This window comes from Saccopteryx leptura, chromosome 4, assembly GCF_036850995.1.
Source record: "Saccopteryx leptura isolate mSacLep1 chromosome 4, mSacLep1_pri_phased_curated, whole genome shotgun sequence".
In the NCBI taxonomy this organism is placed as follows: domain Eukaryota; kingdom Metazoa; phylum Chordata; class Mammalia; order Chiroptera; family Emballonuridae; genus Saccopteryx; species Saccopteryx leptura.
The window spans coordinates 129,636,416-129,650,769 of NC_089506.1; the positions used below are offsets into that span (position 1 = coordinate 129,636,416).

A 14,354-nucleotide genomic window follows, 5' to 3' on the forward strand; every position below is an offset into this window, starting at 1 on the left:
TGAATATATTCTATCCCCACCCTTTTGAGGGACTGGCAGTAAATGAAAAAGAAAAAACACCAAATTCTAGCTATGTAGCCTTGGCAAAGCTATTTAATTTCATTTTGCTTCTGAAATTGCTGATTTGTAAAATAAGGGCTTGCTTGCCATATCTAAAATTCTATGAAATACCAGCTAGCAGAATAGTTTGATGACATTGGTTCTATGTTATCTATATGAGCCACAAAATTGTGTCCTTTTATTAAGACATCCTTATTCTCTTACCTATTTCTGTCACTGAAAAAGGAAAAAAGGGAAGGAAAAAATAAAAAAGGAAGTAAAACCTAGGCTGAGATAAAGTTTATAATTCCTAAAACATCTTTCAGAGTATATTAAACTAATAGCCATTGAATCATTATCCCCATATATCCCCAATTACCGTTATCAAACAGTAATTCCACGCTATAAATTTAAGTGTGCTGTTTAGTGGACGTTCTAATTTGGAAGTCCATGTACCCTGGTCTAGAAATGAATTGAAGTAATTCTCTAGATTGCTTTTATTTTATTATTTTTTTATTTTAACAGCTTAACTAAACATGCAGAAAATTGACATTGAAAGTTACCATTCTATGTTTTAATGAATGTATACACTCATGAAACCATCACCATGACGAAGATGGTGAACATGTCTCCCGTCCCAAGCAGTTTGTTTGTACCCCTGTATCTTTTCATTTGTCTAATAGTGTCTTTTGAAGGGCAGAAGTTTTTAATTTTTGAAATTTAAAGTTCTGCCCTGGCCGGTTGGCTCAGCGGTAGAGCGTCGGCCTAGCGTGCGGAGGACCCGGGTTCGATTCCCGGCCAGGGCACACAGGAGAAGCGCCCATTTGCTTCTCCACCCCTCTGCCGCGCTTTCCTCTCTGTCTCTCTCTTCCCCTCCCGCAGCCAAGGCTCCATTGGAGCAAAGATGGCCCGGGCGCTGGGGATGGCTCTGTGGCCTCTGCCTCAGGCGCTAGAGTGGCTCTGGTCGCAACATGGCGACGCCCAGGATGGGCAGAGCATCGCCCCCTGGTGGGCAGAGCTTCGCCCCTGGTGGGCGTGCCGGGTGGATCCCGGTCGGGCGCATGCGGGAGTCTGTCTGACTGTCTCTCCCTGTTTCCAGCTTCAGAAAAAAAAAAAAAAAAAAAAAAAAAAAAAGAAATTTAAAGTTCTTATCAATTTGTTCTTTAATATAAGATTATGCTTTTGTTGTATATCGAAGAAATCTTTGCCTAGCTAGCCAAAATCACTAGGACATTCTGCTGTTTTCCCTAAGGGTTTTATCATCTTTTTATATATAGGCCTATGATTCATTTTTACTTAATTTTTATATCTGGTGCAAGATATGAAATACTATATTTTTTAGCATGTAAACATCCAGTGATTTTCAGTATTATTTGTTTAAAAAACTACATAGGCCTGGCCAGCTGGCTCAGTGGATAGAGTGTTGGCCCAGCATGCGGAAATTCCTGGTTCAATCCCAGGTCAGGGTGCATAGGAGAATCGACCATCTGCTTCGCTTCCCCTCCATCACCCCCATCTCTCTTTCTTCCTCTCTCGCAGCCAGTGGCTGTACTAGTTCGAGCTTCTGCCCTGGGCACTGAGGATAGCTCAGTTGATTTGAGCATTGGGCCTAGATGGGAAGGAGCTGGAAGCTTCAACTCCCATATGTGCCTTGACCAGGCAAGCCCAGGGCTTTGAACCGGCGACCTCAGCTTTTCCAGGTCGACGCTTTATCCACTGTACCACCACAGGTCAGGCCAACTTTTCATTTTTAAAATAAAACTCAGTAATTATTTTTTTTCTATATTGTTGGATTTTATTTGATAATTTTAAAAGGAAAATTTGCAGCTACATCCTCCTTACAGGCTGTTATAGCTTGCAATTATTTTCTTCCTCTTTTGAATGGACTGCAAACTTCTTCTTCTTCTTCCTTTTTTAAAGATTTTATTTATTGGTTTTAAAGGGGGGAGGGACTGAGAAGCAACAACTCTTAGTTCACTGCTTCTTGTATGTGCCTGGATTTGGCAAGCCCAGGGTTTTGAACTGGTGACCTCAGCATTCCAGGTCAATATGTTATTCAATGTGCCACCATACATAAGTCAGGCTGGACTGTAAACTTCTAAGTACAGATTCTGGCAATATAAATTGTGCTTTGTTTACCACCTTATCCAATTTTAACACCTAGCTCAGGGCTGGTATATAACAGATGCCCAGCAAGTACATATTTTCTTGTTGAAAGCAGTAGTCAAGAGAGGATGGTGGAGGAGAGACAAGATGGTGCTGGAGTAGGCGGACGTACCAACTTCCACCTCCCAGAACCAAAGTGGATTACAACTTAATTTTAAGAACCATCATCTGGAAAAACTAACTTTGGACTAAACTAAGAGGACTCTTCAACCAAGGAACAGTGAAGAAGCCACACTGAGACTGGTAGGAAAAGCGGAGATGTAGAGAGGGCTGCCCAGCTCCCCAGAGAAAACTGCAAACCCAGAGAGACTTGTGTGGTGGGAAGTGAGTTTTGCAGAGAGGAGAGGGTCCTGAGTCCCAGAAACAAAGCCCCAGCCTGCAGCCCCAGAGCCTAGAAGAGGCGTACGGATAGTATTTAGTTGGAAACAAGTCAGGATACTGTTTGTGAGAAAGAGACAGATTTCTCAGACCCAGGATTCTTCTTAAAGGGACCGCGCAGAAAACCTCTTTCACAACCACTCACCTGGGACTTCAGGGGATGGGGAGAGAGGAGAGGACTGGAGTAGCAGGAAGAGAGTGTAATCTAGGAGGCACAGGGAAAAACACTTTGAAAGACAGCCACCCTAACCCCTGGGCTGAGTCACCCTCCAAATCTGAAGTGAATATTTCCCTGGGAACAGCAATACCAGCAAAGGGAAGCAGGACACCAGCCAAACAAGCTCTCCCGCAGCACTCAGAACAGAGTCACTTAGAAGGAGGGAACCTTCAGGAATACAGTAGTGAGTGCTGAGGTCTGAGCAGCAGTGCCCCCACTCACACTGCTGAGTCCTCGCTGGAGGGCAGGAGGCAGCAGGACATGAAAGCACAGTCCTGTCGGTTGGCAGGGACAGAAGCCAGGTGGGCCATGACTGAGGCCCGGCTTGAGCTCAGTCCCGCCTGGTGGGGGTGGAAGGGGCACACAAAAGTGGTCTGACCCGGCTGTGGGCAGGTGAGGAAGAGCGGTACGGCCTGCAATCCCGCCCACAGACGCAAGGCAAAAAAACAGGCAAAAGCGGGAGAACTGGAGGAGAGCTGTGGCTGGGCAGGGGCGTGCAGCCCTGCCCAGGAGCCGGGGCTTGCAGCCAGCTGCAAACGCAGCCCTGCCACTGGAGGTGGGGCAAAAGCTAGGGAACAGGCAGAGACCCATGGCTGAGCAAGGGTGCACAGCCCCCACCCCTGGAGCAGGGTCTTGCCGCTGTCAGGAACACAGCCCTGCCTGCAGGGGCAAGGCTAAAGCCGGGAATGGGTGGAGACCCGTGGCTGAGCATAGGTGTGCAGCCCAGCCTGTGGTGCCAAGGCGTCCTGCTCCAGCACAGAGCATAGCCACACCTGAGGGGGCAGGGTGAAGGCCAGGTCGACCAGGACTTGTAGCCTGGGCACATGAACACAGCCCTGCCTATGGAGGAGAGGTAGAAACCGCAGTGACTGCTACAGCTGGCAGATGCTGGCAACGCCTGCACTGGAATTCCTAAGGCAGCTGCAGAGGGGGTGGTAGGCCTACAGACAGACCACACCTAGGGAACACAGAGGCCACACCCAATCGACTCCAGTGCCCACACCCTTCTTATGCACAGACAGAATGCGAAGGCAGAGAAATGCAACCCAAATGAATTAAGAGAAATCCCCAGAAAAGGATTTGAATGAGTCAGATATAAACAAATTACCGGATGCAGAGTTTAAAATAATGATTTTTAGGATGCTCAAAGATCTTAGAACAGCAATAGATGGACATAGTGAGTACCTAAATAAAGAGATAGCAAATATAAAAAAGGACATTGAAATAATAAAAAAGAATCAGTCAGAAATGACAAATACAATATCAGAAATGAAGAACACAATGGAAGGAATTAAAAACAGGATGGATGAAGCTAAGGAACAAATCAGTGAGTTAGAGGACAAGATAAACGAAGGCACGGATGCTGAGCAGCAAAAAAGAAAAGAGACTCAAAAAGTCTGAGGAAACTAAGAGAGCTCTGTGACAATATGAAGAGAAATAACATCTGCATCATCGAGGTTCCTGAAGAAGAAGAGAAAGAACAAGGGATAGAAACCTTGTTCAATCATATCATAGCTGAAAACTTCCCTAAATTGATGCAGGAAAAAGTCACACAAGTTCAAGAAGCACAGAGAATTCCATTAAAGAGAAACCCAAAGAAATTCACACCAAGACACATCATAATTAAAATATCAAAGCTAAGAGATAAAGAGAAAATATTAAAAACTAGAGAATAAAAGGCTATCACCTACAAAGGAGCCCCCATAAGCATGACATCCAACTTCTCAACAGAAACTGTTGAGGCCAGAAGGGAATGGCAAGAAATAGTCAAAGTAATGCAGAACAAGAGCTTACAACCAAGACTACTTTATCTAGCAAGACTATCATTTAAAATTGAAGGAGAAATAAAAAGCTTCCCCCCCCAAAAAAAGAAAAAAAAACCCTCAAGGAATTCATTACCACCAAACCAGTACTGCAAGAAATGTTAAGGGGCATGTTATAAACAGAACAAAGGGGGAAAAGAATATAGAAAAAGAGGAAGGTAGCTTTAAAGAATAAAATGGCAATAAACAACTACATATCAATAATAACCTTAAATGTAAATGGATTAAATGATCCAATCAAAAGACATAGGATAGCTGCGTGGATAAGAAAACAAGACCCATACATATGCTGTCTACAAGAGACACATCTCAAAACAAAAGATACACATAGACTAAAGGAAAAAGGATGGAAAAAATATTTCATGCAAATGGAAATGAAAAATAAAGCTGGAGTAGCAATACTTATATCAGACAAAATAGACTTTAAAACAAAGGCTACAGTAAGAGATAAAGAAGGTCACTACATAATGATAAAGGGAGCAATCCAACAGGAAGATGTAACCATTATAAATATCTATGCACCTAATATAAGAGCACCTAAATATATAAAGCAGACTTTGATGTATATAATGGGCAAGATCAACAGCAATACTATAATAGTAGGGGATTTCAATATCCCACTAACATTACTAGATAGATCTTCAAGAAAAAAAATTGGCCTGACCTGTGGTGGTGCAGTGGATAAAGCGTCGACCTGGAAATGCTGAGGTTGCCAGTTCGAAACCCTGTGCTTGCCTAGTCAAGGCACATATGGGAGTTGATGCTTCCAGCTCCTCCCCACCTTCTCTCTCTGTCTCTCCTTTCTCTCTCCCTCTCTGTCTCTCTCTCTCTCCCTTTCTCCTCTCTAAAATGAATTTTTTAAAAATTTTTTAAAAATTTAAAAAAAAGAAAGAAAATTAACAAAGAAACAGCAGACTTAATGGACACACTAGATCAACTCGATATAATAGATATCTTCAGTACCTTTCACCCTAAAGAAGCAGAATATACATTCTTTTTAAGTGCTCATGGTACATTCTCTAGGATAGGCCACATGTTAGGGAATAAAAGAGGTCTCAAATTTAAGAAAACTGAAATCATATCAAGCATTTTCTCTGATCACAATGGCATGAAACTAGAAATCAACCGCAACAGAAAAACTGAAAAATACTCAAACACATGGAAACTAAATAGCATGATATTAAATAATGAATGAGTTAACAATGAGATCAAAGAAGAAATTTAAAAATTCCTAGAAACGAAAGATAACGAGCATACAACTCAAAATTTATGGGACACAGCAAAAGTAGTACTAAGAAGGAAGTTCATAGCACTACAGGCATACCTTAAAAAGCTAGAAAAAGCTCAAATAAACAACCTAACCCAGCATCTAAAAGAACTAGAAAAAGAACAGCAAGTAAAGCCCAAATGTAGTAGAAGAAAGGAAATAATAAATATCAGAGCAGAAATAAATGACATAGAGGCTAAAGAAACAATACAGAGGATCAATGAAACAAAGAGCTGGTTCTTTGAAAGGGTAAACAAGATTGATGAACCTTTAACCAGACTCACCAAGAAAAAAAAAAAGAGAGGACTCAAATAAATAAAATAAAAAATGAGAGTGGAGAAATAACAAATGACACAACAAAAATACAAAATATTGTAAGAAAATACTATAATGAACTGTATGTCAAAAAGTTAAACAACCTAGTTGAAATAAATTCCTTGAAACCTATTATCTTTCAAAAATTAATCTGGAAGAATCAGAAAACCTAAACAGACCAATTACAACAAATGAGATCGAAACATATCAAACTTCCAACAAACAAAAGTCCTGGGCCAGATGGCTTCACAGGTGAATTCTACCAAAGATTCAAAGAAGAACTAACTCCTATCCTTCTCAAACTATTTCAAAAAATTCAAGAGGAAGGAATACTTCCAAGCTCCATTTATGAGGCGAGCATAATTCTCATTCCAAAACCAGGCAAAGACAACACAAAGAAAGAAAACAATAGGCCAATATCCCTGATGAATTTAGATGCTAAAATCCTCAACAAAATATTAGCAAACCAGATCCAGCAATACATGAAAAAAATCATACATCATGATCAAGTGGGATTTATTCTGGGGAGGCAAGGATGGTACAATATTTGTAAATCAATCAATGTGATTCATCACATAAACAAAAGGAAGGAGAAAAACCACATGATGATTTCAATAGATGCAGAAAAAGTATTTAATAAAATCCAGCACCCATTCATAATCAAAACACTCAGCAAAGTGGGAATATAGGGAACATACCTCAACATGTTAAAGGCCATCTATGAAAATCCCACAGCCAACATGCTAATTAATAGGCAAAAATCAAAAGCAATCCCCCTAAGATGAGGAACAAGACAGGGGTGCCCCCTTTCACCACTCTTATTTAACATAGTGCTGGAAGTCCTAGCTATAGCAGCCAGACAAGAAAAAGAAATAAAAGATATTTATATTGGAAAAGAAGAAGTAAAACTATCATTATTTGCAGATGATATGATACTGTACATAGAAAACCCTAGAGTCACAGTAAAAAAATTGCTGGAGCTGATAAAGGAATTTAGCAAGGTGCAGGATATAAAATTAATACTCAGAAATCAGAGGCTTTTTAATACACCAACAATGAACTGTCAGAAAGAGAAATTAAAGAAACAATCCTCTTCACTATTGCAACAACAACAAAAAAGTACCTAGGAGTAAATTTAACCAAGGAAGTTAAAGACCTGTTCTCGGAAAATTACAAAGCATTGATAAAAGAAATCAAGAAAGATACAAACAAGTGGAAGCATATACCATGCTCATGGTTAGGAAGAATAAATATCATCAAAATGTCTATACTACCCAAAGCAATTTATAAGTTCAGTGCAATACCAATTAAAATACCAATGAAATACTTCAAAGATATAGAACACATACTTCAAAAATTTATATGGAACCAAAAAAGAACACGAATAGCCTCAGCAATCTTGAAAAGGAACAATAAAGTGGGAGGTATCACATTTCCTGATATCAAGTTATACTACAAGGCAATTGTACTCAAAACAGCTTGGTACTGGCATAAGAACAGGCATATAGATCAATGGAACATAACAAAGAACCCAGAAATAAACCCACACCTGTGGTCAATTGATATTTAACAAAGGGAGTAAGAGCATACAGTGGAGTAAAGACAGCCTCTTTAACAAATGGTGTTGGGAAAATTGGACAGTTACCTGCAAAAAAATGAAACTAGACCACCAACTTACACCAGTCACAAAAATAAACTCAAAATGGATAAAAGACTTGTATTTTGCAAAGTATTTTAGCCTGGGGCAATAGGAACTCTCTTTCGCCTCCTGAGTATGACAGCAATTTAAAGTTGCAATATCCATAGAAATCATACTTCACTGTGGGCCTATCTTAGAAGTAAAGAAGTAAACTGGGGGACTCAGGCAGAGCGTATTTGAGGACCCATTCTGATGCTTAACTGAGAGGGTAAGGGGGCTTACTGTACCCAGTGCAAAATGTTTTGTGTGCAGGAAGAGCTGTATAAATCCTAAATTTATAGGATTTGGTGGCAGAGGATAGTTTTGGCATGAAATATTGTTTTCTGTCTTCTTTGGCCAATGAAGAAATCAAAGTTGTTGTTTCCCATTTTTTCTTTTAGGGAGTAGTCTGTTTATGAAAACTATTTTGAGAATTTCATTTTCCACATTGTAACTCTAATTAAATCTCATTCACAGAGATGTGATTTGTATAACACAGACTCCTCCTTTCCCCCATAAGATGGGAAGGAGGTGCTCACTTAATGTAGACAGCTTACCCCAGTGTGCTGTCCTTTGCACTCCTACTGCTCTCAGTCCCTGACTAGTTTCTCACACTTCCCTGGCATTCTGGTTGGATAGAAGGGCATGTCCTTTATTTGCTAAATGTATCCACTGACTAGTTATTGCTCACTTGCTTGTTGTAAGGTGTTATTAATAAATGTGAAAGTCCTGATGTTTGAATGATTCCTACTTTTTTGATGCATAAGAATGGATTCAAGGTTGCCCCTATAACAGTGTCACTCTTACTCACGTGCCTTGCATTGGGAATAACCCTGAGTGTGCCCAGAGGGATGTTATCAGGAATAGGAATATCATCTGTCATATGTTGCATGAAAGGAGGAAGAAAGGTTAAAAGCACTATGTTATATAATAAACTCTTTGATCAAAATGTCTGTGTCTGACTAATTTTGTAACCCATACAGGGCCTAGCAGCATGCCTCACACAGGGCTCAATACACTTCCTGAATGAACTGACGAGTGCCATCCAATAGGTTAATACAGTCCCCAGAACATTACTCTGAAAAAGGAAAAAGACATAAAGCATTTTAGGGTTGCTTTTAGCATCACATTTTGAAAGTGAATTTCCTTCTTATAAAGGGCTTATGATAGATAGGTAGAGACTCCCTGCCAGCTAGGACCACTGTCCAGAACCATTAGCTACAAGGGTCAATTTCATAATTCACCACGGCAATATCATACCTTCTGTTTTTCTGCCTAGGTGGTCTCGTAAAATTGTTATCACAAGTTATTACCCTTAAGTCTAATTCTTTCAGAAGGGATAGGTGGCTGATATTGTCACTTGAAGAGTAAGAAATATTTGTCTAGACATTTGATCCAATCTGTATTTTTAGTGAATGTGTAATTGACAAGAAAATAGCCAAGACAATTTTAAATGCTTGCATTTCTAACCTTGTCACAGTGTCTGAGCATTCATTCATCATCATTTTCTTGGATTCCTGCAGCCAGTGGACTTCATAGGAAAGCAAGCACTGAAACAGATTAAAGCCAAGGGGCTGAAACGGAGACTGGTCTGCCTCACCTTGGCAACGGGCGATGTTGATCCAGAGGGAAATGAAAGCATCTGGTACAATGGCAGGGTGAGTACTGAGGACTTCATAGCCAGGGGACACTGTGGTGTTCTGCAATAGAAACAATCCTTGTCTCATCTCTTTCTTTTCTGAGTTTTTGCTCCGTATTTATCTCTTTGTGGGATGGCACACTTTTGATTTCTGAGCTGACATTCAAGAAACAGAAATCAGTTCATTAAAAGGAAAACAAAGTACTATGCATATTTGAAAACATGAAATTCCTATGCTTTGATTGAAGAAAATAAACTCAATTTGAAATACATTTCACAATGAGAAAGGTATGGTTTAGGGGTAAAATCATCTATTTGCTCACCACATTCACATCTCTGAATGCGAGAGAAGGATTTTATAAAGAATTTGGCATTCTGATTTAGCTTCTTTTAGAATAGCGGTTCTCAACCTGTGGGTCGCGACCCTGGTGGGGTCGCCTAAAGCCATCGGAAAATACATAATGCATATCAGGTATTTACATTCCGAATCATAACTGTAGCAAAATTACAGTTATGAAGTAGCCACCAAAATTATTTTTTGGTTTGGGGTCACCACAACATGAGGAACTGTATTGCGGCGTCATGGCATTAGAAAGGTTGAGAACCACTGTTTTAGAAGATGGCAGTTCCGACCTTAGCACATTAGCAGAAAAATATTTTTGATATGAAAACATCTATGACAATAAAGGGTAGATAGAATCTTAGAAAGTACTAAAGGGAAAAGTAGAAACCACTTTGTTCTTTGGGAAGAATAAAATTAACTTCTTACTTTGGAATGTTACGTTTCATTCTCTCTTTGGGTATTCAGTAACCAAGTAACTCACCAATAGACTTTCAACACTTTTCATGACTATTTGTAAAATCCAGTTTGGCTCAAGAGTTTGCTGTGTTTTGGCAGGATCTACCAGGCAGGTGTAGGGCACTCAGCGTGGGCCATGGGGCAGACACTGGTCCATACTGAACAGTGTCTGCTTTGTCCACACCCAGTGACTCAGAGAGTCCATGTCTGGGGGTTTCTCATGTATTGCAGGCTTCTTAATTTTTTTTCCCATTTCCCCCATTTCTTCAGAGACAAAAAGGGCACTGGAGGTGGCAGAAGCCAGCAGGATCAAATATCAGCCTTTGGATTATTAAAGAAATGGCCATTTGGGTTGAGGCATGGGTCAGGTGGACATGGAAATAATGTCTACAAAGTTCCTATTATGTGTCGGATATTTTTTATGTATTCTCTAATCTGATTTTACCACATTCCTCCCAGATAGGTATGATACCTTCATTTCAATGAGGCTGATCATTGTGATGAGGCTTTGGGCTCAGGGAGGTGAAGTAACCAGCTTGAGGTTACACAGCTTGTGATTGAGGGAGCTGATTTCTGACCCAGGTGTAGTTGGACTTTGAGTTGCTTATCCTTTCTTCTGAACCACGCTGAATACCCCAATTTACTCTCTTCTTTGCTGCTAATGATGTTCCACTGTATTCTCTTCAGCACTAATTATATATATACCCACAATTCTTGTACATCTGACAGCAGGTAGGTGCTATCAGACACTATGGAGCCAACAGACTTTTCTCAGATCTCAAGCTCTTTCTTAAATGTTTCACCTGTAATTGTGCTGAGTTTGTTCTTCTGTTGGAATCATTCCTACTCTTACCTCCCTGTTTTCCCCTCCTCTTTCTCTTCTACACCTCTTGTTCACCCCTCTTTTCTTTCTTTCTTTCTTTCTTTTTTTAAAAAATTTTTCTTAAGTAAGAAGTAGGGAGGCAGAGAGACAGACTCCTATACGTGCCCCAACAGGGATCCACCCAGCAAGCCCCCTATGGGGTGATGCTCTGCCCATCTGGGGCCATTGCTCCATTGCTTGGCAATTAAGCTATTTTAGTGCCTGAGGTGAGGCCATGGAGCCATGCTTAGCACCCAGGGCCAACTTGTTCCAGCCAAGCCATGGTTGCAAAAGGGAAAGAGAGAGATAGCGAGAGAGAAGGGAGAAGGGGAGGGCTGGAGAAGCAGGTGGTCACTTCTCCTGTGTGCCCAGACTGGGAATCGAACCCAGGACATCCACACGCTGGGCTGATGCTCTACCACTGAGCAAACCGGCCAGGGCCCACTCTTTCCTTTTTTTAAAAAAAAAGATTTTATTTATTCATTTCAGAGAAGAGAGAGAGAGAAAGAGAGAGAAAGAGAGAGAGAAAAGGAAGACACAAGGGAGGAGGAGCAGGAAGCACCAACTCCCACATGTGCCTTGACTGGGCAAGCTCAGGGTTTTGAACCAGCAACCTCAACATTCCAGGTCGACACTTTATCCACTGCGCCACCACAGGTCAGGACCACTCTCTTTTCTTAATAGGTTTTTTCTCTAATTTCAAATTTGCCCACAATTTCAACTGACAAATATGTCTGTCACAAACTGATTGACCTGATCATAGCCTCTCTGGGCCTCGATTTCTTGTCTGGTCTGTAAAATGAAGCCATAGGAAGAGATAATATCTAAGGTTTTTCCCCACCTCTAATTAATTTTTGTTCTTAGTGATTATATTTCTCCCACCTCATCGTTCTTTTGTTTTACATTTTCACTCTATTGTTTCTGAGGTTTCTTGGTCTTCAGGTGACAGTCCATGCCCATCCCTCCACCAATTCTCTGTCTAACTGGGTTGTGGGATGGCAGTAGATTATGCCGTAATACTCTGTATGCAACCCCACATCAGCCAAGATGGACTGATAGACTTTCAGCCATCTTAAATATGAACTTTAGCCAAGTTCAAGTTAAAAAATCTGGGCACCTGTACTTTAAATTTATACAATGTTATATGTTAATTATGTCTCGATGCTGAGGAGAATGGAGAAACCTTAAAAACCCAAGTTCCATATCTGAATTTTCCTTGGCCATATCTATGCACTGAGTTTACATGCTATATTTTAAAAATATCTTTTATTTAGAAATTAAATTTAATGGGGTGACATAGATCAGTAAGAATACATAGGCTTCAGGTGAACATCTCTACAGCATTTGAACTGTTGATCGTGTGGTGTACCCATCTGCATGCACTATTGCTCGTCTTTCCCACTCTGTGCAATATGCTTACAGAGATGTTAATCTGCGCATAGGCTCACTTATTAATAATATAGCTCTTAAATGTCCTGATATCACCTAGCCAGCTCTTTGGTTTTAGTGTTTAGGGTCATCATTTTATTATGCAGACCACCCTCTTTGATCTTCTTTATACTCTAGAATGATATGAAATGGTTTTTGCTTTTTGTGTCCTGATTTTATCTGAACTGAACTGCCAAGAATGGTATTCCATTCTTGCAAATATTCCCAGTGCTAGAGATAGAGTACAAATGTGTTCATGTATTCAGCAAATTTTGATCAAGTGCTTACTATGTGCCAGCAAGATTCTAGGCACAAGGGATGCTGAGCTGAACAAAACAAAACAAAACAGACAAGACTCTCAGCCCCTGATAGATTTAAGTTCCAAGGGAAGAGAGATTGACAATGAACATAAATAAAATAAATGGCATGTCAGAGAATGATTAGTATGCTGAAGAAAAGTGAAGTGCAAGTGAGAGATGGGCAGTGCTGGGGGAGAGGGATTATCATTTTAAACAAGTTTAGTTTTTTAAAATAAAGGCACAGAGGTGGGAATAGGAAGGGGTTTCATTAATTATAAAAGTAGCTTTGCTGGTAAGTATGGTTTGAAGAAGTTTATGAAGAAGGAAGTTTGGGGAATTTAGAAAGTCTTCTTTTTCATTATTCACAGAGTTAAAACACACAGGGACAACCAAAGAAACACAATTCTTTATCTAATTTAAATTATGTTACCGCCTTCAAAGGCCACTTACCATGTTATCTTCTCTAAGTGGGTTAGAGGTGTCTGCAAGTCTCATAAGAGAAGAATGAGGAAAGGCTAAAAATAAATGAGGCTTGTTTACATCGGTAGAAGGTCAATGTTTGATTTCACAAAGAATATGACAATGAGTATCTACTGTAAGGCAGAGGGGGAGGGCAGCTTGTTCTTGTGACTCACTCGGCAAATGAAGCAATGAATTTAATCGAATCTGGAACATTATAAGGTAGAAACAATATAAAAATTTATGCTAGAAAAAAATCTTTCCCTGGAGATATAGTACAGTAATAGGATAAAAGAAAAGGCCAGACTTCTAAAATACTCTGAGTTACTAACTCCTAGATTGAAGAAAAATTAAAGGAGAAATGAAAGCAGTCTAGCAGAAAGCAAAGCATTCAATAAATATTTTTAAAATAGCATTCACAAAATAAATATGCTATTTCTGTAACTTGCTAACTGTAAGACAATCACTGCTGGGGTTTTAAAAGATAGGAAGGCTTGAGGAGATGGTGTACACAGTCTCTGAAGAGTGTGGGTTTTGACCCAGTGTTAGGGGATTTGACCGAGAGACTTGCTCAGCCTTCTTCCTGTTTTCTTACGATGCCCAAGAAAGTCAGGTAACTTTCCCAGGACTCCAAACACAGATCTCTGTTTACAGACTGGGAAGTGAAGCCAAAGTTACCAAGAAAGTCTTTCAAAAAGTAATAATTAAAACTCCAACCTCCCTGACCCGGATTGCTGTTTTATATCACTTAAGTATTATCTAAAGCAGCGGTTCTCAACCTGTGGGTCGTGACCCCAGCGGGGGTCGAACGACCAAAACACAGGGGTCGCCTAAAGCCATACATATTTATTATACAATACATTTTTAAATAAAATATGTATTTCCGATGGCTTTAGGCCTAAAGCCATACATATTTATTATACAATACATTTTTAAATAAAATATGTATTTCTGATGGCTTTAGGCGACCCGTGTTTTGGTCCTT

General features: G+C 40.1%; 1 protein-coding gene across 2 annotated transcripts in view; it reads left to right on the plus strand.

Annotated features, from left to right (window-relative positions):
• Positions 1 to 14,354, plus strand: part of DMGDH (dimethylglycine dehydrogenase) — a 74,932-nt gene that overhangs the window by 54,796 nt on the left and 5,782 nt on the right. For both annotated transcript variants that reach the window (XM_066381696.1, XM_066381695.1), the window contains one exon: positions 9,407 to 9,541. In XM_066381696.1, the coding sequence (XP_066237793.1) occupies positions 9,407 to 9,541 (135 nt within the window). The remainder of the gene's footprint in view (positions 1 to 9,406; positions 9,542 to 14,354) is intronic.